Genomic DNA, 23,485 nt, shown 5'->3' with positions numbered 1-23,485 from the left:
TTCTTTGGAGATAGAAAGCACAAAGATAAGAAAAAAGAAAGCAAAGCACTATGACTCTGTTGTTGTTTTGCAAGGCAGTGGAGTTTAAGTGGCTTGCTCAAGGCCACACAGCTAGGTAATTATTAAGCGTCTGAGGTCAAATTTGAACTCAGGTTCTCCTGACTCCAGGGCTGGTGCTCTATCCACTTCACCACCTAGCTGTCCCCAGTGACATCTTTTATTAGCCTTCCACTTACCTAAGGTTGGTATCTCTCTTCTCAAAAGGGAATGGGGTGCTGTCTCAAACCCTAGCCCACGGAACATGGAAGGCAAACCGACAGACTCCTGTATAAATGTAAATGATAAATAATTATGAAGGGAAAGGATTTTTCAAGAGTCAAAAGTAATAATGATTTTCTCAGTCTTCTGGCAGAACTAAAAGTCCTTTATCTTTATTCTGTTCTGGTAGTGTTACAGGTTGGGGGAATAAGAGCATAATTGAACCTCTTTGTAACGTTACTATTGGAAAAACCAATTTATCTTATCAACAGAAAAGTGTTTGATAAGTGTATTTCATGGGGAAATATTTTAACAGTAGCTATTCTAAAGGGGGGAAAAACAAAGTTATTACATAGAACAACTATATTTAAGTACAACTATATTGATAGCTACAATGGTGCAGTGTATAGAGCACTGGGCCCATAATTAGGAAGACTCATCTTCCTGGGTTCAAATCTGGTCTCAGAGAACAAATGGCTTTGTGAACTTGGGTAAGTTATTTAACTCTATTTGCCTCAGTTTCCTCATCTATAGAATGAGCTGGGAAAGGAAATGACAAATCATTCTGGTATCTAGGTCCTAAAGTTGGTCATGACTAAATAAGAATAGTATTTAAGCACGGTTCTACAAATAACTCCAACTTATCATTTCATAGAATTACTGATACTTTTGGAGCTAGCAAGTACCTCCGGTCATCTAAGTCAAGTCACTTCCCTGTTTCAAAATTAGGGCTGGGGTTGAGAAACTGGGGGCCAGGGAAGAGTTTAGTTCAAGGTCACATGTCAAGTAGCAAGTCAAGTCTAGAAAACAGATTTAATTCCTAAAGATCAGTGCTCTTCTCACTGTACTCCATACCCTTGAATTTTAATTTGTTTCATTTAGAAAATAAAAATTTTTCCTCACTACAAAGAGGCAGATAAAATATCTGTACAAAATAATTTCAGTAACAGAGAGAAATTATATAATTCTTGGCTGGAGTATGTAAAACATTAAGTAGAGAATACAAAAATTCATAGTTTTTTTAATCTTAGGTTTCATGAAGTTCCTGAATTACTAAGTCAGAAGAAATGAAGTTCTAACTTTGGTGTCAACTCTTCAGTAAAGATAACTCTTTAAGAACAAGGAAGATTTCATTTCCTTTACAGTTCTTCAGTTGCTACAAGGTCTTTACTTCAGACCTTGACAGATTCCTTGTCTCATGCTACAGTTCTCATGCTACAAGATTGTCAATATCATAATGCCATATATTTGAATACAGGGGCCTTAAGCAATTTGAGTACAACTCTATGTTAATTAGAAAATGTTTATCTTTCTGGAAAAAAATAGTACATTTTACACACTGCTAGCTAATGGCTCAGTCAGATTTCCCCCCGATCTTCTAAATCCTTTTGTTCTTTGAGTTTTACTTATGTAAGCAAATATTATTCTTAATATCTTACATAAAATAAGATTAAAGACATTATGTGTTGGGGCGGCTAGGTGGCGTAGTGGATAAAGCACCAGCCCTGGAGTCAGGAGTACCTGGGTTCAAATCCGGTCTCAGACACTTAATAATTACCTAGCTGTGTGGCCTTGGGCAAGCCACTTAACCCCATTTGCCTTGTAAAAAAAAAACACCCAAAAAAAAGACATTATGTGTTTATAAATCAAATAAATTTTGACTAAAAAAATAAACAAATGTATAGTGGCAGTAGCTAAAGAGATTCCCTTAGATTTTAAGAGTATAGAGCCTTATCAAAATAACAAACAACAAAAAATTCACTAGGCTGACAACTATGATCTCTAGGGTTGACATACTGTAAAGCAGTAACAATTGCTGCCATCCCTATACTGCTAACACCACAGGGAAACAAAAGAATATTTAAAAAGCAGCAAGCAGTCATTCTCATTGTCTCCAAAACTACTTTTCATAAAATCTGGAAAGGCACAAGAGGAAGTGGTTATGTACATATCTTAAAGTCCTACTGGTAAAGCATTTTCCTGTTCATGATTAAATTCTAAAGTGAGAAATTTAAGAACAGCAAGACAAAAAGCATGTTCACCACTAGACAAGAACAACATTATTTCCAGATTCCTATGTTCTTACTTGTTGTAATTGCTCATATAGCAGGCTTGGTTCCTTTGGTCTTCCAAATGAATTGCTTTGGACTGTCTGTCTTGCTCTGCCCACAGCTGTGTCCATAAGTTTAGGAACATGTGGTCGAGTTCCTGGCAACCGTATGCTTGGAAGTGAATGGAAAGGAGGAGTTCCTCTGAACGGAGGTCGAATTGGATCCATTGGTTGGCTGTAGAGGACATTGATATTGATCCTGTTTTGGTTTAATCACCTGTCAACAAATTAAAGAGGAACAAAAGTTCCTAATTCATTCTACCCTTTCAAAACAAGCCCATGAGAATAAAATGCCATAATTCCTCCAAACCCTCCCCAAATCCATACTTCCCATCATTCTTATTCTAAGGGTGGCTCTAAAATATATTTCCTTTCCCTCTGTCTTTTTTGTGAGGCAACTATGGTTGTGACTTGCTGTGAGTCACAGAGCTACTAAGTGTCAAGAGTCAGAGGGCCACATTTGAACTCAATTCATCCTGACTAACCACTGTGCCCATCTAACTACCCCTTTAAATATATTTTGGGACAAAATATCAGTCAATCAACAAGCATATATTAAAAACTTACTTTATGTGAGGCACTTTACTAGGTGTCTGGTAATCAAGTATAAAGTATGAAATAATCCTTATGTAAAAGGATAATCATAATAGGGAAGACAAGAGCATATATAAATACACACAGAATGAATACAAATAAATACAAAGTAGTGGGGTGGCTAGGTAGCACAGTGGACAGAGCACAGGCCCTGGAGTCAGGAGTACCTGAGTTCAAATCTGGCCTCAGACACTTAATAATTACCTAGCCTTGTGGCCTTGGGCAAGCCACTTAAAAAACAAAACAAAGTAGTAAAATAAAAGGTAGTCTTGGAAGGAGAGTACTAGCAATTGGAAGGATCAAAAAAGGCTTCATGCAGAAGATGGCACATAAGATTTGTCTTTAAGAAGAGAGGGATTCAAATTCGGTGAAAGGTGGGAAGGAATGCATTACAGGCAGATAACATTACAAAGGCACAGAGATAGTGGCTGACAGGAAGGGAGATAATGTCCAATGAAACTTGATAGGTTGGTGCTAAGTTGTGAAAGGTTTTAAAAGCTAATAGTGAATGGTTTTCAAAGTCAAACAGAGAAGTATCCTTATTACATCCTAGAGGGAACAGGAAGTCACTGGAATTTTATAAACCCCAGAATATATCCTTTATCCTGTCCATTAAGGTCTTCTTTGGCAAACAATCCTCTCTCCACCTCCAAATTTTCAACTTCTCCTATTTACTGGTTCCTTTCCCTATTGCCTTCAAATACTCAAGTCTCTCCATTCTTTTTTTTTTTTTTGCAAGGCAATGAGGTTAAGTGGCTTGCCCAAGGCCACACGGCTAGGTAATTATTAAGTGTCTGAGGCCAGATTTGAACTCAGGTATTCCTGACTCCAGAGCCGGTGCTCTATCCACTGTGCCACCTAGCTGCCCCAAGTCTCTCCATTCTTAAAAAGCATTCACTAGACTCTACCTTCTGCTCAAAGTATCATCCTGTATCTTAACCTTTTCTTAGCCAAACACCCTTTCTCATCCTCTCACTTTTCAACCTCTAGTTTCCAACCTCATTACCCAACTGAAACTACTCTCTCCAAATTATCAAGATCTCTTATTGTAAAATCTGATGCTTTTTATTCAGTACTCATCCTTTTTAAATTAAGTTATCAATACTCATCCTTTTTTTGACACTATTGAACACCCTTCTCAGGAATATTCTCTTCTCTTTGGTTTTTCATGATACTGCCCTTTCCTGTTCATCTGACCTCTCCTCCTCTTCCTCTGCTGATTCATCAACCATATATATTATACCCCCGGATCTTCTCCAATGTTCTCTCCTGACCCACCTTTTTTTTCTTTTCACAAAACTTTTACAAAGCTTCAAAGAACTAACCTCAGGGTCCAAAAGGTCCTCTGTTAAGAAGCTGTTTTAATACTTGAATCCATTACTTGTTATTCAGGAAAAGGCCATGCAAAATATAATAAGGGTCTACAGCCTGGGAAAAGTCTGGAAAATGTCTAAAAAATTCAGGTTACCATGATATATTAAAAAGAGAAAAAAAAAGAAAAATTACTCTTGAGGTGGAGGGAAGGAGGTCATAAGGAAATAATTTGAATTTGAAAAGACAGAATACTATGCTGATTTCATATTTCTGACATGCCTGCCTCTCCTTCCATACAAATCATATGCATCAACTACCTGACACCAGTCAATATGGTTAAGACTGGTGAAAATATTGGTAAGCAATAGAAAATTTTAAATCCCTTAACAGAAGTCCACCCTAAGTTATTTCCCCTGACATTTGTAGTAACTGGGGTCATTTCTGGAAAATATTATTATTTCTGTTGTTCAGTCCTGTCTGACTCTGTGACCCAATTTTCTTTTGCATTTTCTTGACAGAGACTGGAGTGTTTTGCTATTTTCTTCTCCAGCTCATTTTACAGATAAGGAAACTGAGACAGTCAGGATTAAGTGACTCAAAGTCACAGAACAAAGGTTTAAGTTGGATATGAATTCAGGAACATGTGTCTTCCTGATTCCAGGCCACACACTTCACCACTTGGCTGCCCCAATAAGATCTCTTGAGTTTCCCTTTACTTCCCAATTAAACCTTCCAATCTAAACATATGAAAGTATAGTTTCAAATTTAAACAACTTATTATGCAACAAATTTATATAACCAGCCAGAACTACTATTAAGAAGGTAGGACAAATATCTATATTTTACAAATGAGAAAACAGACCCTGAAAGGTTCAGTGTATTGCCCAACACAGGACTAGAGCAGGGATGTGAACCTAGGTTTCTTTTAACCACAAACAGAATTCTCCTTCCAGAATTTAGTAATTTGTCAGTGGAAAAACCTGAACAGCACTAAAAAGTCATTTGAAGATAGCTTCCATACCTGCCATAATATCTACTGTTACTGCTATTAGAGTCACTCATTGGGGTTAAAACATCATTTCCAGAAAGACCCTGTTAAAGTGGACATGTAAAATGCACATTATGGACCCTAAGTAGACTTTTTTTGGGGGGAAGGGAGGAATGAGAAGAGAAGGAAAACCTGGAAGCATGATAATAATGGAGAAAAGACATCTGATTTTTGGGTGAAGTGGTAGTAGAGAAGAGGATAATATATGAGAAACCTGGATGACTAAGAATGTAACAAACAGGAGAAATGATGAATGGATAAGTGTTTAAAGTAAGGATATCAACAGTTCCCCCTCAAATTGCAAGCTTTTTAATCATATGAAAAAGGAGCATCTAGTAGGTTAGGAACTCTCAACTTCCCAACATTTTAACATTCTCTCTAGAGAGTTGCTAAAAGCATCATGATGTTAAAGAGGCTTGTCCAGGGTCACAGAGCTAGCATGAATCAGAGGCAGTACTTGCATTCAGGTTTTCCTGAAATTTTCTAAGATCAACTCTCTATCCAGTACACTACATTGCCTAGCAAGCCATTTGGAAGAATCTAGTGTTAATAACCTAGAGACAAGCCCTGGGAGAACTACCTGTGGATGAGCCTGGTGGCCCTCTTGGGCGGCCCCTCCTGCCCACAGACACCAAGTGGCCACTCATGTTGCCCAAATCCAATCTGAGATTTAGAGACTTGAGTTGCAAGTTTTAGAAAATCACGGTAAAAGAATACTGTTTTAATTAAATAATTTATGTTACAATTGTCACATCCAGCAAAATGACAAAGATGACTAAAGATGGCACTATAGGAAAACCAGTATATTAACAAAATGTTGGTGAAAATGTGAATTGGTCCTACCACTCAAGAAAGTAATTACACTAAGAATCTGACTGAAACGTCCATTCCTGGGAATCCTGCTTATAAACATATAATCCAAGAATGCCAAAGACAGGAAAGTTCCACAGACACCAAAACGTTCACTGCAATACTTTGTGAAGTGGACAAGAAATAGTAACAAAGTAAACATCCCTCAAGTCTGTGAATGGGGTTGAACAAAACCTGTGGTATATTGTTGCAACAGAATTTTACTATGCCTTTATAATGTTTGACTAGGAAGAAGCCACTGAAGCAGGAGGAGGCAGCAGAAGGAAAACAATTTACACAATGACAATAATAACATAAATAGAAAGAAAAGGGGAAAAATTTATGTAATTATATTGAACAAGCCTGAGTGTTGGACATAGGAAGAAAAACTGATTAAATATTAATGTGAAGAGGAGATGCACTTCTCTCTTCTTTTTGTAGAGGTGAGGGGACTATAAGTGAGGAACACTGCTCAGTGTCAGGCTTGGTTTTGTTGTGTTTTTTCCTTCCTTTTTTATTCTTTGTTATAAGAGATGGCTCACTGACTACAGTAGGGGAGAAGGGAGAGATGTGTTTGGAAATGGAGATGATGTAAAACAAAAAGATAGTGATAAAAATTTATTTTTTTTAAAGAGAAAAGTTACTTAAGACAAACATGACTTGCTTCCCAATTTTGATTTGAGCCCAACCTTGCAAGAAAGCCCTTCAGATCCCTCAAAATCCCAGGTGTCCTTAGAAGGTGTACATTTAAGAGTGTTGTCTGCAAACCCTGGGTTGGCATCCCTACTGCGCTTAGGCTACCAAGCAAACCAGGATCAAAACTCTAGTCTTTACCTAAATTTCCTGATCTGTATAAAGGAGACGAAGTGGCTGCTGTGCTCAACCCACAGGAGCCGGGGCCCTCCTCACGAACCGGGGCTCCGCATCTGTAGGGCGGGAAGGTTGGTGGTGGTGGTTCGAAGGCCCCTCCCCTCCCCCAACCCCCCAGACGTGGTCCTCCCTCTGATCCGGGTCAACAAGCCAACCGCTGCCGCGGGGGGCTCGGCGTGCCCCGGCCCGGGGCCCGCGCCCCTCCCTCCCCGGCTCCTCCGCTGCCCTCCCTGGGCACCCCAGGCCTCGAGGGCCGCCTTCGGCCGCGACGGGCCCCCGAAGCCCCTTCGCCTCGGTGCCGCCCCGGGCACAAGGCCGGATGAGGGGCCGGACGCGCGGCTCGGAAAGGCCGGGGCGCCGGGCCCCTCGCGCGGGGGGCATGGAGGCTGGGCGGGGGCCCCCAGGCAGCCACGTGCCGGCGCCCCTCCTTCTCCCGCCCACCCGCGCCCGGTCTCGGGGTCCCGGCGCCTCCCCCGCGTGCAGGGCCTCGCCCGCCCCGGCCGGATCCCCGGGGCTCCCCCGGGCCGGGCCCCGGCTCACCTGCAGGGCGGCGGGCTTCGGGCTTCGAGCTCCCCGCGGCCTCCTCCCGCGCCCCGGAGCCGCCCGGCCTCCCGCCTCCGCCCCGCCTTCCCCCTTCCTGCGCCAACGTTTGCAGCGGGACGCGAAACCCACTCGTTGGCTTGGCCGCACGTCACTCACTCGCCTCGGGTCTCCCATTGGCCCCTTTTGGGGGGGTTGGGGGGAGGAAGAAAGGGGGGGCCTTCCTCTCCCACCTATCCCAGCGACTTACCTGGGCTGTACCACAAGGGTGTGAAGGCGGGGAGGACACTCAAGGTTTGGGGCTAGCTTCCGAAGTCAGTAGAGGCCGCACTGACGCGAAACTGGACGCCACGGCTTTCTAAAACGGGAGCCCCTTCATGGGGGGTGCCCGCAGCAGCCCCCCGGGCACCGCTTCGGCTTCGGCGCCCGCGGGAAAAGTGGGCTGGCCCGCGGGGGGCGGGCCGGCCGGGCCGGGCCTCAGAGAAGGGCCGTTTCCCTGCTCCCGCCGCCGCCGCGGCCCCCGCGGGCCCACCTCCGCACCAGCTCCTCCCGCGCTGCCCCGAGGCAGAGCTTCTTCTCGGTACCCTCGGGCCGGATTCCCGTCGGATCGTTCGGAACCTCAGCCCCGGAAGGAAGTTCAGAGACCCCGGCCCAGCCCACGCCCCTTTTTCTCGCAGCTCCCCCCAGTCTGTGGCAGAGGGGGTAGCCTTTGCTACAGACCACTGCCCTTTAATATATTTACTCGTTGTTAGGAAACTTTCCCATTAGAGAACTTACCTTAACACAAATTAAGCATTTGTGCACAAAGACGTGAAAAGCATATGTCCACTGTCATAACGATTTGTTGGGGTTTTGGTTGTTGTAAGGCAGGGTTAGATGACTTGCCCAGGGTCACACAACTAGTAGGTGTCGAGTACCTGGGTCCACTGGACCCTCTAGTTGCCCCTTCACAATGCTTTTCTAATCAAATGCACCACTTCTACCTTGAGTCCTACCATGAATTTCCTTGCCCTTCTACCTCTACCACTGGGCTTTCATACACTGAATCTAGGAGAACTGGGATGTTCCCTTTGATTCTAGCTTCACAAAGTGTTTTCTAAGGAAGAAGATACACAGGAGGTGGAGTTCTAAGATGTTACAGTAACGATAAACACATTTCCTGCTGCAAGACACATTTTCAAAAATGTGAGGGCCACGTATTAGAAAAGGCATCTGTCACATTGCTGTAACTAGGGACTCTGGAATCTTAGGCAAACCAGGCTGGAGGTAGAGACTGAGAGCTCACTTTCAATCTACCAGGCTTTACAAACTTCCTTTTATTATTCAGGTAACTTTAAGGGTAAATCAGTTGGGACACTATAAAGGGACAAGTCTGTCAGGTAGCAAAGCCTTTATGGGAGGAGGCAGACTACAGGTGAGGAGTAGGAGCAACCATAGACTGATCTTCCTCAACCCTAGAATGTGGTGAGAACTTGTGGCAGATGCAGCCTGAGGTTACTGGAGAGGGAGATGTGACACAGATAGTGACACATAGGGCCTGCCTGGGTGAATCTGGTACTTTGGATGCAGAGGGCTGGGATGTTTTATCAAAAGAGGACCATTTGGGACAATAGGCCAAAAATCTATTCAAGCTATAAATTTCAGCACCCTGGGACAACTGGATTGATTAACTTAGTCATCCTACCCCAATTGCAATTCTAGCCTGATCACCTACCAGGAGTGGGGGAACCTCCACCCACAAGACATATTGATTGAGCATTGCCAAGGCAACAGCAGGTGGGATTCAAAATTCATTATATGTGGTAGCTTTTTAGGAGTGAATTAATGTCTGACCAAATTTAACCCAGGAATGGTGTTATAAATATCCAAATGGCCCTTGGCAGAAAAATGTTTTCCCCACTCCTAAATACCTCTGAATCTCCATTGTAACAAAGAACGGACAATCTAGAAAAAAAGACTTTCAATTCTGGATGATGGGGCGGCTAGGTGGCACAGTGGATGGAGCACTGGCCTTGGAGTCAGGAGGACCTGAGTTCAAATCCGGCCTCAGACACTTAATAATTACCTAGCTGTGTGGCCTTGGGCAAGCCACTTAACCTCACTGCCTTGAAAAATCTAAAAAAAAAATTCTAGATGATTACTTCTTTGAAAATGTGGAAAATGAGAAATCAGAAGAGTTGAACAGGGAGACAGAATAGAGTGCAAGAGGTTTCAAAAATGAAAGCCACAGAAAACTGGGACACTAATGCATTGTTGGTGGAGTTGTAAACTGATCCAACCATTCTGGAGAGCAGTTTGGAACTATACAATAAAACTATGCATACCCTTTCATCCAGCAATACCACCACTAGGTCTGCATCCTAAAGAGATCATAAAAAAGGGAAAAGGACCCACAGTTACAAAATTATTTATAGCAAAGAAATGGAAATTAAGGAGATGACCATCAACTGGGAAATAGCTAAACAAGTTTGGTATATGAATGGAATGGAATGCTATTATAAGAAATTATGAGGAGAGATAGTATCAGAAAAACATAGTAATGCCTATATGAACTGAAGCAAAGTGAAGTGAGAAGAATCAGGACATCATTGTGCATAGTAATAGCAATGTGGTAACTGTGAAAGACTTGGCTACTCTGATCAATACAATAATCCATGACAATCCCAAAGGACACTGTGATGAAAAATGCTATCTACTTCCAAAGAGAGAACAGATGAATGGAGTGCAAATTAAAGTATAATTTTCTCACTTTTTTGTGATATGGCTAATATGGAAATGTTTTGTAATTTTTCACTTATAGAATTAATATCATAATTTTTTTAGGGTTTTTTCCTTTGTAAGGCAAACAGGGTTAAGTAGCTTGCCCAAGGCCACACAGCTAGGTAATTATTAAGTGTCTGAGACCGGATTTGAACCCAGGTCCTCCTGACTCCAGGGCCGGTGCTTTATCCACTACGCCACCTAGCTGCCCCGAATTAATATCATATTGCTTGCCTTCTCAGTGGATGGAGTAAGTATGGGAAGAAGGGAGAGAATCTGGAATCCAAAGTTTTTAAGAGTAAACAATATTAGGAGAAAAAACAAAAAAAGATGTATCTCTAGCCAGCAGGGAGTGGTGTTAAATGTTGACACATTACAGATATGGTGCTCAGTTTAAAGAAAAATCATTGCTCTTGCTCCGAAACCAGGAACTCCCAAGTCACAAGGAAAATAAAAATTTAAAAACAATGATTCTATCTACTAAAACTCTGTCCTATATCCTCTTCCTTTTTTACTTAAATACAAATCTTTCTTAACCTTTTTTTTCAATTGAAGTGAAACTAAAAATGTTTTTCTCCCATTCAAGTTTAGATTCCTAAGAACTTTATATTACTTCATTTGGTGATCTCAAATTCCAATAGGTTCAATTATGGCCTCTATGTGGATTATTCTCAGATCTATATAGCTGGCCCTCACCTCTTGGCTGAGCCAAGTCATCCCATCTCCAGCTGACATCTTCATCCAGAATTATGTCCAGTTGTCCTTATCCATATCTGGTACTGGCCACAGATGGCTATGGAGGAGAAAGTAAAGTTGGTGATTTTGCACAGCCCCCCTCACTTAAATCCAGCTCACTTGCATCAGTTTCCTGATGGTCTCCTCAAAGAATGAAGGACACACCACCTCACACCTCTCAAACTGGCCAATATGGCCAGAAAGGACAATGATCAATATTGGAAGGGATGTGGGGAATCTGGGACACTAATACATTGTTGGTGAAGCTGTGAACTCATCCAACCTTTCTGGAGAGCAATTTGAAATTATTCCCATAGGGCAACAAAGATGTGTATACCCTTTGATCCAGCAATACCACTACTGGGTCTGTAGCCTGATGAGATCATGAAAAAGAGTAAAAACATCACTTGTACAAAAATATTCCTAGCAACTCTGTTTGTGGTGGCAAAGAATTGGAAACTGAGTGAATGTCCATCAATTGGGGAATGGCTGAACAAATTGTGGTATATGTACGTTATGGAACACTATTGTTCTATTAGAAACCAGGAGGGAGGGGAATTCAGAGAAGCCTGGAGGGATTTGCATGAACTGATGCTGAGCGAGCTGAGCAAAACCAGAAAAACACTGTATACCCTAAAAGCAACATGGGGGAGATGGTCAACCTTGATGGACTCTCTCATTCCATCAGTGCAACAATCAGGCACAATTTGGGGGTATCTGCAATGGAGAATACCATCTGTATCCAGAGAAAGAATTGTGGAATTTAAAAAAACCAAAGACTTATCTTTAATTTAAAAAAAAAAACCCTGTTATCTTATTATGTAATTTTACTATGTCTTATATTTTATTTTTTTTCTTAAGGATATGATTTCTCTCTCATCACATTCAACAATGTAAAGACTAACAGATTGCCTTTTGTGGGGGGTGGGGGAGGGAAGTGAGATTAGGAGAAAAATTATAAAATTCAAAATAAATAAATAAAAAAAATAAAAAGAATGAAGGACAAACTACAACCTCTGTAATAGGAGCAGCTCCACTTGGCAAGTTGTGCTTGAACTCTCTCTACACACACACCCGCACCCACACCCACACCCACACCCACAACACACACAAAGAGCTCTTCTAGATTGGTCAACAATAGGTCTCACACTAAACCCAGGCTCTACAGGCTTCTTGCTTTTCTTTCTCCCCAGTCTTAATCACTGAGATACCCTGAGGGTCTTACCCTCCCAACAATTTTTTTCTTTTTTTTTTTGGAAATGGTCCTTCTTGGCCTCTTTGCCTCATCTCTTTTACTTAACCTTAAAGAGTGAATGGGTGTTGCATCAGTCAAATTGTGACCCGGGAAAGACCTAACTTTAAAAAATCATTGGTCTCCCACTGCATCCAGGGTCATCCCCAGTCATCCTGATCCAAATCAGGGCACCGAACTCAGATGTCTCTGAAGAAGTAAGGCTGATGACCTTGCCCTGTCATTCTTCCCAACCAACTCACTTGCATTTTATCACCTCTCTGATATCTTCTGTGAGAATGAAGGACAAACAATAGCTGACACCTTGAAATGAACTTCCTGTAGGCATCTTGAACTTAACAAATCTAAAATAAAATTCTATCATCCTTTCCCCCTCTCTAAACTTCCAAATTACAGCTGAGAGCACCACTCTTGTACCTTTCACCCAGTTTACAACCTTGGTGTCATCTTTGAATCCCCATTCTCTCTTAACTCACAGATCCAATCTTGTCATTTCTCCCTTCAAAATACCTCAATCCTTTTCTCTCCAATGTTGAAAACTTTTCACAGGCAGGCCCTCATCACCTCCCTCCTGTATTGCAATAGCCTTTTTTTGTTGTTGTTGTTTTATTTTTTAACAAGGCAATGGGGTTAAGTGACTTCCCAAGGTCACACAGCTGAGAAAGGATTTGAACTCGGGCTCCTGATTCCAGGATTCTATCCACTGTACCACCTAGCTGTCCCTGCCATAGCCTCTTTTTTTAGGTTTTTTTTTTTCCAAGGCAAACGGGGTTAAGTGGCTTGCCCAAGGCCACACAGCTAATTAATCATTAAGTGTCTGAGACGGGATTTGAACCCAGGTGCTCCTGACTCCAGGGCAGGTGCTTTATCCACTACGCCACCTAACCCCCCCCCATTACCATAGCCTTTTAACTGGCCTCCCTGACTTTTTTCTTCCCTCCAATGTAGTCACTTAATCATGTTGTCTCTCCTCTGCTCAATGAGTTCTAGTGATTTCTTATTGCTTCCAGGACAAAACCAAAAAAACATTGTCTTTTAAAGCTCCTTACCTAATGACCCTTTTCTGTGTTTGCAGCCAACACCTCCTGGAACTCTAGGATCCAGCTACACTGACCTATTTGCAGTTTCTCAAACATCTCCTATTTCTGTGTTTGCACAGCCCTTTGCACACAGTAAAGATACTCTCTATCCACTCTTCTGTGCCTTTTGGGTTCCCTGGGTTCTTTTAGGACTCAGGTCAAAGCCCATTTTCTACAAAAGGTCTGCCATAGTTTCTCTAGCCACTAAACATCTTTTCCTTTCAGATTGCCTTCCATTGACTTTTAGACATTTTGTTTAGAAGAGGTGCTCCTTGGAATAGACTAAGATATTTCATATAATAAGATTTTTCTTTATTACAATGAGCTATTGCAATGATATGGAAGGGGGGAAAGCAAGGGGGAATGAGGGAATCTTCACTCTCATCAGAGGTGGCTAGGAGAGGAAACAGCATATATACTCAATGGGGTATAGACATCAGGAGTAAGAAGGGGGGGACAAGGGGGAGGGGGAGGGATGTGAATGATAGAGGAGAGGATGGACCATGGGGGGACAGTGGTCAGATATAACACATTTTCTTTTTTACTTCTTCTAAGGGGCTGGGATTGGATGGCCTGCCCAGGACCATAGGGCCAGGTGGATTCTGGGCCTAAGGAGTGGTATGGGGGCTCAGGGCTTCTTGGCCCCAGGACCAGGGATCTGTCTGCTGCATCACTCAGCTATCCTACAGCAGAGTCAGAGTGAAAGGAGAGAGAAAATACAGTACATGGTAGTAGAGAAGAACGAATGGAGGGAGTTGAGATCAGCAATGGCAACAGTGGAAAAATATGGAAGTAACTTTTTTGATGGACTTATTATAAAGAATGTGATCCACCCATGACAGAGCTGGTGGTGTTGGAACACAGACTGAAGCACATTTTTTATTATTATTCTTTTGGAGAGGGGGGTTGCAGGGCAAATAGAGCCGGGTGGCCTGCCTGGGGTCGGGGTGATTGTTGGGTGTCTGAGGCCAGATTTGGACCCGGGAACTCCTGGTTCAAGGGCCAGTGCTCTGTCCCCCACCTGGCCGCCCCACTACTATTATTACTATTTTATTTTATTTTGGGTCTTTTTTTTTTGTTTTTTTCAGGGCAATGGGGTTGGGGTGGCTTGCATGGGGTCACATGGCTGGGTGATTGTTGGATGTGTGGAGCTGGATTTGGACTCAGGTGCTCCTAGCTCCAGGGCTGGTGCTCCGTCCACTGCACCACCTGACCATACCTAAAATTATTACTATTATTTTTTTTATTGTTTTTTAGTTTTAATTTTAATTTTTTTCCCTCCCCTTTACTTTATCACTCATGTAGGTCTATATTTTTAAGGGGGAGGGGTATTATGTTTACTCTTAAATAAGAATATTTTATTAATGTATAAAAAAACATTATTTGTACAAAATAAGAGTACAAAAAAAGTTAATTAAAAAAAAGAGGTAGTCCTTGAAGAGAGATTTTCTTTGTATATCTTCCAAGCTTACCAGTGATGGGCATTTGGCAAAATGCATGTCTACTAAATTTAAGTTTTGTCACTTCCCAAAACTTCAGTACTCATTATTCTTAGGGAAGATATGATCTTTCTTCAAAGATTTTTAAGGACTGGAGCCTACATAGATTTGATTTAATGGGCCCCAAGGAATGAACTAGGGCCAATGGGTAGAAGTGGCAAATAGGCAAATGTAGGCTAGATATAAGGAAAAACTTCACAATGAATATTATCCAGTGAGTTGTCTGAGGAAGGAATCAATGCCTTCTCACTAAAGTTTAATAGATGTCAGGAGATGATAGTTTATATATGACCTGCACTCAACAGTCCGAGGATCCTTTTGATTCTGAGAGGTCAAGATCTGTGATTATTCCTGGTTTACGGATGAGAAAACCAAGACTCAGGTTCTGACTTGTTAGTTCCATAAAGTGGCAGAGCTGCGGCTCAAATTCCACACTCCTGATGCCAACAACAATGAATGCTCTCTCCATTACACCAGGCTATAGCCTACAGCCCTGCTGTCAAACCCAAGTACAAAGGCGGCCACTCATCCCTACATAAGGATTATTGTGGGCCACATTAACTTCATTTTTAAAAAGTAATGTTATCCATGTTTTTTGGTATCTTTGTTAACAATTTCTTAATTATATATACATACATATATATATATATATATATATATATATATATATATATATATATACACACACACATATATATTTTTAGGTTTTTTTTTGTAAGGCAAATGGGGTTAAGTGGCTTGCCCAAGGCCACACAGCTAGGTAATTATTAAGTGTCTGAGACCGATTTGAACCCAGGTACACCTGACTCCAGGGCCAGTGCTTTATCCACTACACCACCTAGCCACCCCCAACAATTTCTTAATTATATTTTAATCTGATTCTGGGACACCACTTCTGGCTTACAGTCACAGCCACAGCACAGGGCCCAGACTTCACCTTTAGTATTTTTCCCCCATTTGTTTTATATGCCCTATTACATTTGCTATGTAAGACAGGTGCTTTGATAAGTACGAAGTGAAAGAACTCATTTACAAAAAACCTTATTCCACTGAGATCTCTTCCTAGAAATGTTCCTTGTAGAAGAGCTACATCACCCTTTTTTCTTAAGATTTCTAGTTTCCGGACAAGAAGGGATCGAGTCTTAGGAGCTCTCTGATAAAATTCATCAGCTAAGGACTCTAAACTTTCGAGAGACAGAACCCACAAAGGGACCCAGTGAGGTAGTTCTCCTACTCAAGGTAACCTGGAAACGAGCAGAAAGGCTCTGCTTCCCTGGGTCGGAGGGGCGGCCTGCCAGAGGGGTGGCCTGGCAGAGCCAAAGAACTTCAGCTTCCCGGAGGCAGCCCCAGGGCGCTGGGAGTCTCAGATCACAGCAGCGGGGTAGTCTCCTGAGCTGCACCCCGAGGAGCACCGGGCACAAAGTGGGGGAACAGCCAGAGCGAGCATGTGGAGCCCACTTGGAGCCCAGCCCTCAGGGCACACAGCAAGCAGCAGGGTCTTTCCCCAGCCCTGATCCAGGAAACAGAAGCAGGTGGAGCCGGTAAGCAGGAGCCCCCAGGGCAAGAGCCCATTGAGCTGAGGGAGGGGAGTGAAGAGAGACTGCAGAGCTCTGTCCTCTGCCTCTGGAACAGGACTCTGGGGCTCTGACCACATTCAGATCCTGATCACAGTCTAGGCCCCCCCCCAATAGAACAGCAGGGCCCCCCCATCTCAGCCCCGTGGCAGAGGGGGGCGCTTATGGTCATTCACAGACCAGGAGAGAGGACAGAGACTCACACACTGAGACCCTTGTGGGAGTGTCCCAAAAGCTCAGGAAGCACCCCAAAACCAGGCCCAGGCTGGGAAAATAAGCAAGCAAAGAAACAAAAGGAAGACTATCGAGAAATATTTTGCAAATGAGCCCAAGAAGGATCAAAATACTCAGTCTGAAGATGAGGAAGCACCAGCTCCTCCATCTAAAGACTCCGAGAAAAACAGAAATTGGGCTCAGGCTATGACAGAGCTCAAAAAAGACTTTGAAAATCAAATGAGGGAGTTGGGAGAAAAACTGGGAAAAGAAAGGAGAGATGCAGGAAAAACATGAAAATGAATTCAGCAGCTTAGTCAAGGAAATCCAAAAAAATGCTGAAGAAAATAGCATGCTAAAAACTACCTTAGGTCAAATGGATAGAACAGTTCAAAAAGTTACTGAGGAGAAGAATGCTTTAAAAAGCAAAATTGGCCAGATGGAAAAAGAGATAAGAAAACTCTATGAGGAGAACAAATCCTTCAGACAAAGAATAGAACTCAGGGAGATTGATGAATTTAACAGAAATCAGGAATCAACACTTCAAAACCAAAAAAAAATGACAAATTAGAAGAAAATGTTAAATATCTCATTGAAAAAAACAACTGATATGGAAAAAAGACTTAGGAAAGATAATTTAAAAATTATTGGAATACCTGAAAGTCATGATCAGGAAAAGAGCCTTGACATCATTTTCAAAGAATTACTACAGGAAAATTGCCCTGATATTCTAGAAGCAGAGGGCAAAACAGAAATGGAGAGAATCCACCGATCCCCCAGAGAAAGATATCCCAAAAAACCAACCCCTAGGAATATTATAGCCAAGTTCCAGAACTCCCAAGTCAAAGAGAAAATATTACAAGCAGCCAGAAGGACACAGTTCAAATATCGTGGAGCTGCAGTCAGGATCACACAGGACTTAGCAGCAGCTACATTGGAAGCTCATAGGGCTTGGAATACAATATACCAGAAGGCAAAAGAGCTTAGAATGCAGCCAAGAATGAACTACCCAGCAAGATTGAATGTCCTCTTCCAGGGAAAAAGATGGACTTTCAATGAACCAGAAGAATTTCAAATGTTCCTGCTGGAATGGCCAGAGCTGAACAGAAGGTTTGATCTTCAGATACAGGACTCAGGTGAAGCATGGAGATTGGAGGAGAGGGGAGAAATATGAAGGACTTAATGAGGATGAACTGCATGTATTCCTGCATAGAAAAATGACACTGATAATACTCATATGGACCTTCTCAGTTAATAGAGCAGGTAGAGAGAGCTTTTATAGTTGAAGAACAGGAGAAAGCTGAATTCGAAGATAAAATATGGTGTAAAAATGGAGTCAATAAAAAGGGAAATGGAATGGGAGAAAGAAAAAGGAGAGGGGGAATAGTCCAAGATATTTCACAAAATATTTTTTTTATTACAATGAGCTATTGCAATGATATGGAAGTGGGGAGGCAAGGGGGAATGAGGTAACTTTTGCTCTCATCAGAGATGGCTAGGAGAGGAAACAGCATATATACTCAATGGGGTATAGACATCTGGAGTAAGAAGGAGGGGGGAGCAGGGGGAAGGGGTGGAAATGTGAATAAAGGAGAGGATGGACCATGGGGGGAGAGTGGCCAGATATAACATTTTCTTTCTTACTTCTTGCAAGGGGCTGGGATTGGAAGGCCTGCCCAGGACCATAGGGCCAGGTGGATTCTGGGCCTAAGGGGTGGTATGGGGGCTCAGGGCTTCTTGGCCCCAGGACCAGGGATCTGTCTGCTGCGCCACTCAGCGACCCTACAGCAGAGTCAGAGTGAAAGGAGAGAGAAAATAGAGTACATGATAGTGGAGAAGAACGAATGGAGGGAGTTGAGATCAGCAATGGCAATGGTGGAAAAATATGGAAATAACTTTTGTGATGGACTTATCATAAAGAATGTGATCCACCCATGACAGAGTTGTTGGTGTTGGAACAAAGACTCAAGCACATTTTTTGTTATTATTATTTGGGGGAGGGTTCAGGGCAAGTGGGGCTGGATGGCCTGCCTGGGGCCACATAGCGGGGTGATCTTTGGGTCTGGGGCCGGATTTGGACCTAGGTGCTCCTCGCTCAAGGGCCAATGCTCTGCCACCCAGCCACCCCTACTATTATTACTATTTTATTTTATTTTGGGTCGTTTTTTTCTTTCTTTTTTTGGTTTTTGCAGGGCAGTGGGGATTGGGTGACTTGCATGTCACATGGCTGGGTGATTGTTGGGTTTCCGAGGCTGGATATGGGCTCGGGTGCTCGTGGCTCCAGGGCTGGTGCTTCGTCCATTGCGCCACCTGGCCATACCTACAAGTATTACTATTATTTTTTTTATTTTAATTTTTTTCTCTCCCCTTTACTTTTTCCGACCAAGCAAGTCTATCTATATTCATGGAGGAGGAGGGGTATTTTGTTTACTTGTAAACAAGAATATTTTATTAATGTAAAAAAACATTTGTACAAAATGAGAATAAAAAAATTAAAAAAAGATTTCTAGTTTTCTATCATGTTATACATCTAGTACATACATACTGTAGCTTCTCACTTTGTAGGAAAGATCTAGTTGTAAGAGAATGTGGTAGTCTTTTTGTTTTTGTATAATTTTCAAATAAAAATCTTGGCTGTGTCCACTTCACTTTACAAACACCCTTTCCTTTCTATTTGAGATGTTTTTATAAACTATGTATACACAGCTGCGGTTAAGTCTATACAGACTTTTGTTCCATTAATTGCATTGAAACAAATGACTAAAAATATAAACTTAGACTGAAAAACAATCATGCTTTCCCCTCCTCTTTAGTGCTTGATAACAGGAAGGTGAAGAAGTGAAAAGGCTACTGATGCAGATGATTTAAAGAAATATTTAAGAGACATGCTGTCATTTGACAGGTACAAGTCCATATATATATACAGGTACATATTCCCACCCAGGAGTTTCAATGGGTCAAGGCCAGAAATGGTAAATCCTAGAGAGTATCTAACATCTTTGAATTTAGTTTCAGAGGTTAAAATGTACTTAGCATTCATCAAAAAAGTAACTACTGAGTTTATCATAGAACTCCATTGGCATAAAAGTCATTAGCAGTTCTCAAATACTAATAACAGCTAGCATTTACATAACACCTAAAATATTATCTCATTTCCCCCCCCTCATGTTATTCCCATTTTATAGAGAAAGAAACTGAAGTTGAAATAAGTTCAGTAAATTTACCCAAGGTCACCTAGACAAATATGGCCCAAAGTCAAGAGAAAGCCAAGCTATTCAGTAATTTGTGTCTGCTTAGCTTCCCATTCAAGTCTGTGGAAATCCTGCCCAAACTGACAATGGACTTCCAAGGAAGTCTTTCCTCTCTAATCATCCCATGGTCTAGATAAACGCTATCCAACCTTCTAAAAGTTTTTACTGAAACGATAGACAATCTATTTTCATTTGCCATTTCAGTGAGAGCTCTGCTGTAGCTTGACTCATTCACTAAAGCATTTAGTAAATCCACAGTGGGGCTGCACTGCAGGCGGCATGTGCCTGTGGACACATTTTAGACAGTCCTGATGTAGATCTTTGATTTCACTATATTAGGAATATCCAAGGATGAATCTTCTTCTATCAACAGAGCTCAGCAACTGTTCTGCAACTTAATTCTGAGGCCTTAAGAGGTTGTGACTTGGCAGTTCTCCTGCTCAAGGTAAGCTGGGAAAGAGCAGAAAGGCTCTGCTCCCCAGGGTTGGAGGGGCGGCCCGCCAGAGCAAAAGAACTTCAGCCTCCTGGAGGTAGCTCCAGGATGCTGGGAGCCACTGCTCACAGCAGCAGGGGAGTTTCCTGAGCTATGTTCTGGGGAGCACCAGGCACCAATTGGGGGAATGGGGGGGGGAACCTCTGCCAGAGCAAGCATGTGAAGCCCAGCCCTCAGGGCACACAGTGAGCAGTGACCAAGGCAGTCCAGATCCAGGAACAGAAGCAGGAAAGCAGGAGCCCCCAGGGCATGAGCCCACTGAGCTAAGGGAGGGGAGTGAAAAGAGACTGCAGAGCTCTGTCCTCTGCCTCTGGAACAGGACTCTGGGGCTCTGACCACATTCAGATCCTGATTGCAGTCTAGGGCCCCCAATAGAACAGCAGAGGCCCCCTCCACCTCAGCCCCGTGGCAGAGGGGGGCGCTTATGGTCATTCACAGACCAGGAGAGAGGACAGAGACTCACACACTGAGACCCTTGTGGGAGTGTCCCAAAAGCTCAGGAAGCACCCCAAAACCAGGCCCAGGCTGGGAAAATAAGCAAGCAAAGAAACAAAAGGAAGACTATCGAGAAATATTTTGCAAATGAGCCCAAGAAGGATCAAAATACTCAGTCTGAAGATGAGGAAGCACCAGCTCCTGCATCTAAAGACTCCAAGAAAAACAGAAATTGGGCTCAGGCTATGACAGAGCTCAAAAAAAACCTTTGAAAATCAAGTGAGGGAGTTAGAAAAATTGGAAAAAGAAATGAGAGAGATGCAGGAAAAACATGAAAATGAAGTCAGCAGCCTAGTCAAGGAAATCCAAAAAAATGCTGAAGAAAATAGCATGCTAAAAACTACCTTAGGTCAAATGGATAAAACAGTTCAAAGAATTGAGGAGAAGAATGCTTTAAAAAGCAAAATTGGCCAGATGGAAAAAAGAGATAAGAAAACTCTCTGAGGAGAACAAATCCTTCAGACAAAGAATAGAATTCAGGGAGATTGATGAATTTACCAGAAATCAGGAATCAATACTTCAAAACCAAAAAAATGACAAATTAGAAGAAAATGTGAAATATCATTGGAAAAAAACAACTGATATGGAAAAAAGACTTAGGAAAGATAATTTGAAAATTATTGGAATACCTGAAAGTCATGATCAGGAAAAGAGCCTTGACATCATTTTCAAAGAATTACTACAGGAAAATTGCCCTGATATTCTAGAAGCAGAGGGCAAAAAAGAAATGGAGAGAATCCACCAATCCCCCCCAAGAAAGAGATCCCAAAAAACCAACCCCTAGGAATATTATAGCCAAGTTCCAGAACTCCCAAGTCAAATTTCAAATATTACAAGCAGCCAGAAGGACACAATTCAAGTATCATGGAACTGCAGTCTGAATCACATAGGACTTAGCAGCAACTACATTAAAATCTCATAGGGCTTGGAATATACCAGAAGGCATAAGAGCTCAGAATGAAGCCAAGAATCAACTACCCAGCAAGGATGAATGTCCTCTTCCAGGGAAAAAGATGGACTTTCAATGAACCAGGGGAATTTCAAATGTTCCTGTTGGAATGGCCAGAGCTGAACAGAAAGTTTGATCTTCAGATACAGGACTCAGGTGAAGGAGAGATTGGAGAAGGGGAAAATATGACGGACTTAATGATGATGAACTGCATGTATTCCTGCATAGAAAAATGACACTGATAATACTCACATGAACCTTCTCAGTTAATAGAGCAGGTAGAGGAAGCTTTTTATAGTTGAAGCACAGGAGAAAGCTGAATTCGAAGATAAAATATGGTGTAAAAATGGAGTCAATAGAAAAAAAAGCGAAATGTAATGGGAGAAAGAAAAAGGAGAGGGGGAATAGGCTAAGGTATTTCATATAATAAGATTTTTCTTTATTACAATGAGCTATTGCAATGACATGAAAGGGGAGAGGCAAGGGGGAATGAGGGAACCTTTGCTCTCATCAGAGGTGGCTAGGAGAGGAAACAGCATATATGCGCAATGAGGTATAGACATCTGGAGTAAGAAGGGGGGGGGGACAGGGGGAAGGAGGGGATGTGAGTGATGGAGGAGAGGATGGACCATGGGAGAGAGTGGTCAGATAGAACACATTTTCTTTTTTACTTCTTGCAAGGGGCTGGGATTGGATGGCCTGTCCAGGACCACAGGGCCAGGTGGATGCTGAGCCTAAGGGGTGGTATGGGGGCTCAGGGCCTCTTGGCCCCAGAGCAAGGGATCTGTCTGCTGCACAACTCAGCTACCCTACAGCAGAGTCAGAGTGAAAGGAGAGAGAAAATATAGTATATGGTAGTGGAGAAATATGAAAGGAGGGAGTTGTGATCAGCCAATGGCAACAGTGGAAAAATTTGGAAATAACTTTTGTGATGGACTTATCATAAAGAATGTGATCCACCCATGACAGAGCTGGTGGTGTTGGAACACAGACTGAAGCACATTTTTTATTATTATTTGGGGGGGGGTGCAGGGCAAGTGGGGCTGGGTGGCCTGCCTGGGGCCACATAGCAGGGTGGTTGTTGGGTGTCTGAGGCTGGATTTGGACCTGGGTGCTCCTGGCTCAAGGGCCAATGCTCTGTCCACCACCCAGACACCCCGACTATTATTATTTTATGTCTTTTTTTTTCTTTTTTGGTTTTTGCAGGGCAGTGGGGTTCTGGTGGCTTGCATGTCACACAACTGGGTGAGTGTTGGGTGTACAAGGCTGGATGTGGGCTCGGGTGCTCATGGCTCCAGGGCTGGTGCTCCGTCCATTGCGCCACCTGGCCATACCTACAATTATTACTATTATTTTTTTATTTTAATTTTTTTCTCTCCCCTTTACTTTTTTTGCTCAAGCAAGTCTATATTTATGGTGGGGGAGGGGGTATTTCATTTACTCTTAAACAAGAATATTTTTATTAATGTAAAAAAAACCATTTGTACAAAATGAGAATAAATATTAAAGGAAAAAAGGAAAAAGAGGTTGTGACTTACCTAAGGTCATATAGCCATTAAATGTCAGAAGTAGGACCTGAACCCAGGACCTCATGCCTCCAAG

General features: G+C 42.5%; 1 protein-coding gene across 8 annotated transcripts in view; it reads right to left on the bottom strand.

The window, feature by feature from the left end:
* Window positions 1-23,485, bottom strand: part of PIWIL2 (piwi like RNA-mediated gene silencing 2) — a 100,014-nt gene that overhangs the window by 75,167 nt on the left and 1,362 nt on the right. For 2 of the 8 annotated variants that reach the window (XR_012473250.1, XM_074209132.1), the window contains exons 1-4: window positions 7,834-10,479; window positions 7,008-7,099; window positions 2,345-2,585; window positions 237-324 (exon numbers count right to left, since the gene is read on the bottom strand). Coding sequence is in view for 5 of the 8 variants with exons in the window: in XM_074209132.1 (XP_074065233.1) it covers window positions 237-324; window positions 2,345-2,536 (280 nt within the window). In the remaining 3 variants the exon portion in view is untranslated. Of the gene's footprint in view, window positions 1-236; window positions 325-2,344; window positions 2,586-7,007; window positions 7,100-7,583; window positions 7,694-7,833; window positions 11,137-23,485 lie in introns of those variants that run through there. The other 6 variants (XR_012473251.1, XM_074209136.1, XM_074209133.1 and 3 more) reach the window with 6 other exon arrangements.

Source organism: Macrotis lagotis, chromosome 1 (assembly GCF_037893015.1).
Source record: "Macrotis lagotis isolate mMagLag1 chromosome 1, bilby.v1.9.chrom.fasta, whole genome shotgun sequence".
Lineage (NCBI taxonomy): Eukaryota > Metazoa > Chordata > Mammalia > Peramelemorphia > Peramelidae > Macrotis > Macrotis lagotis.
This window is presented reverse-complemented; position numbering and strand designations above follow the sequence as displayed.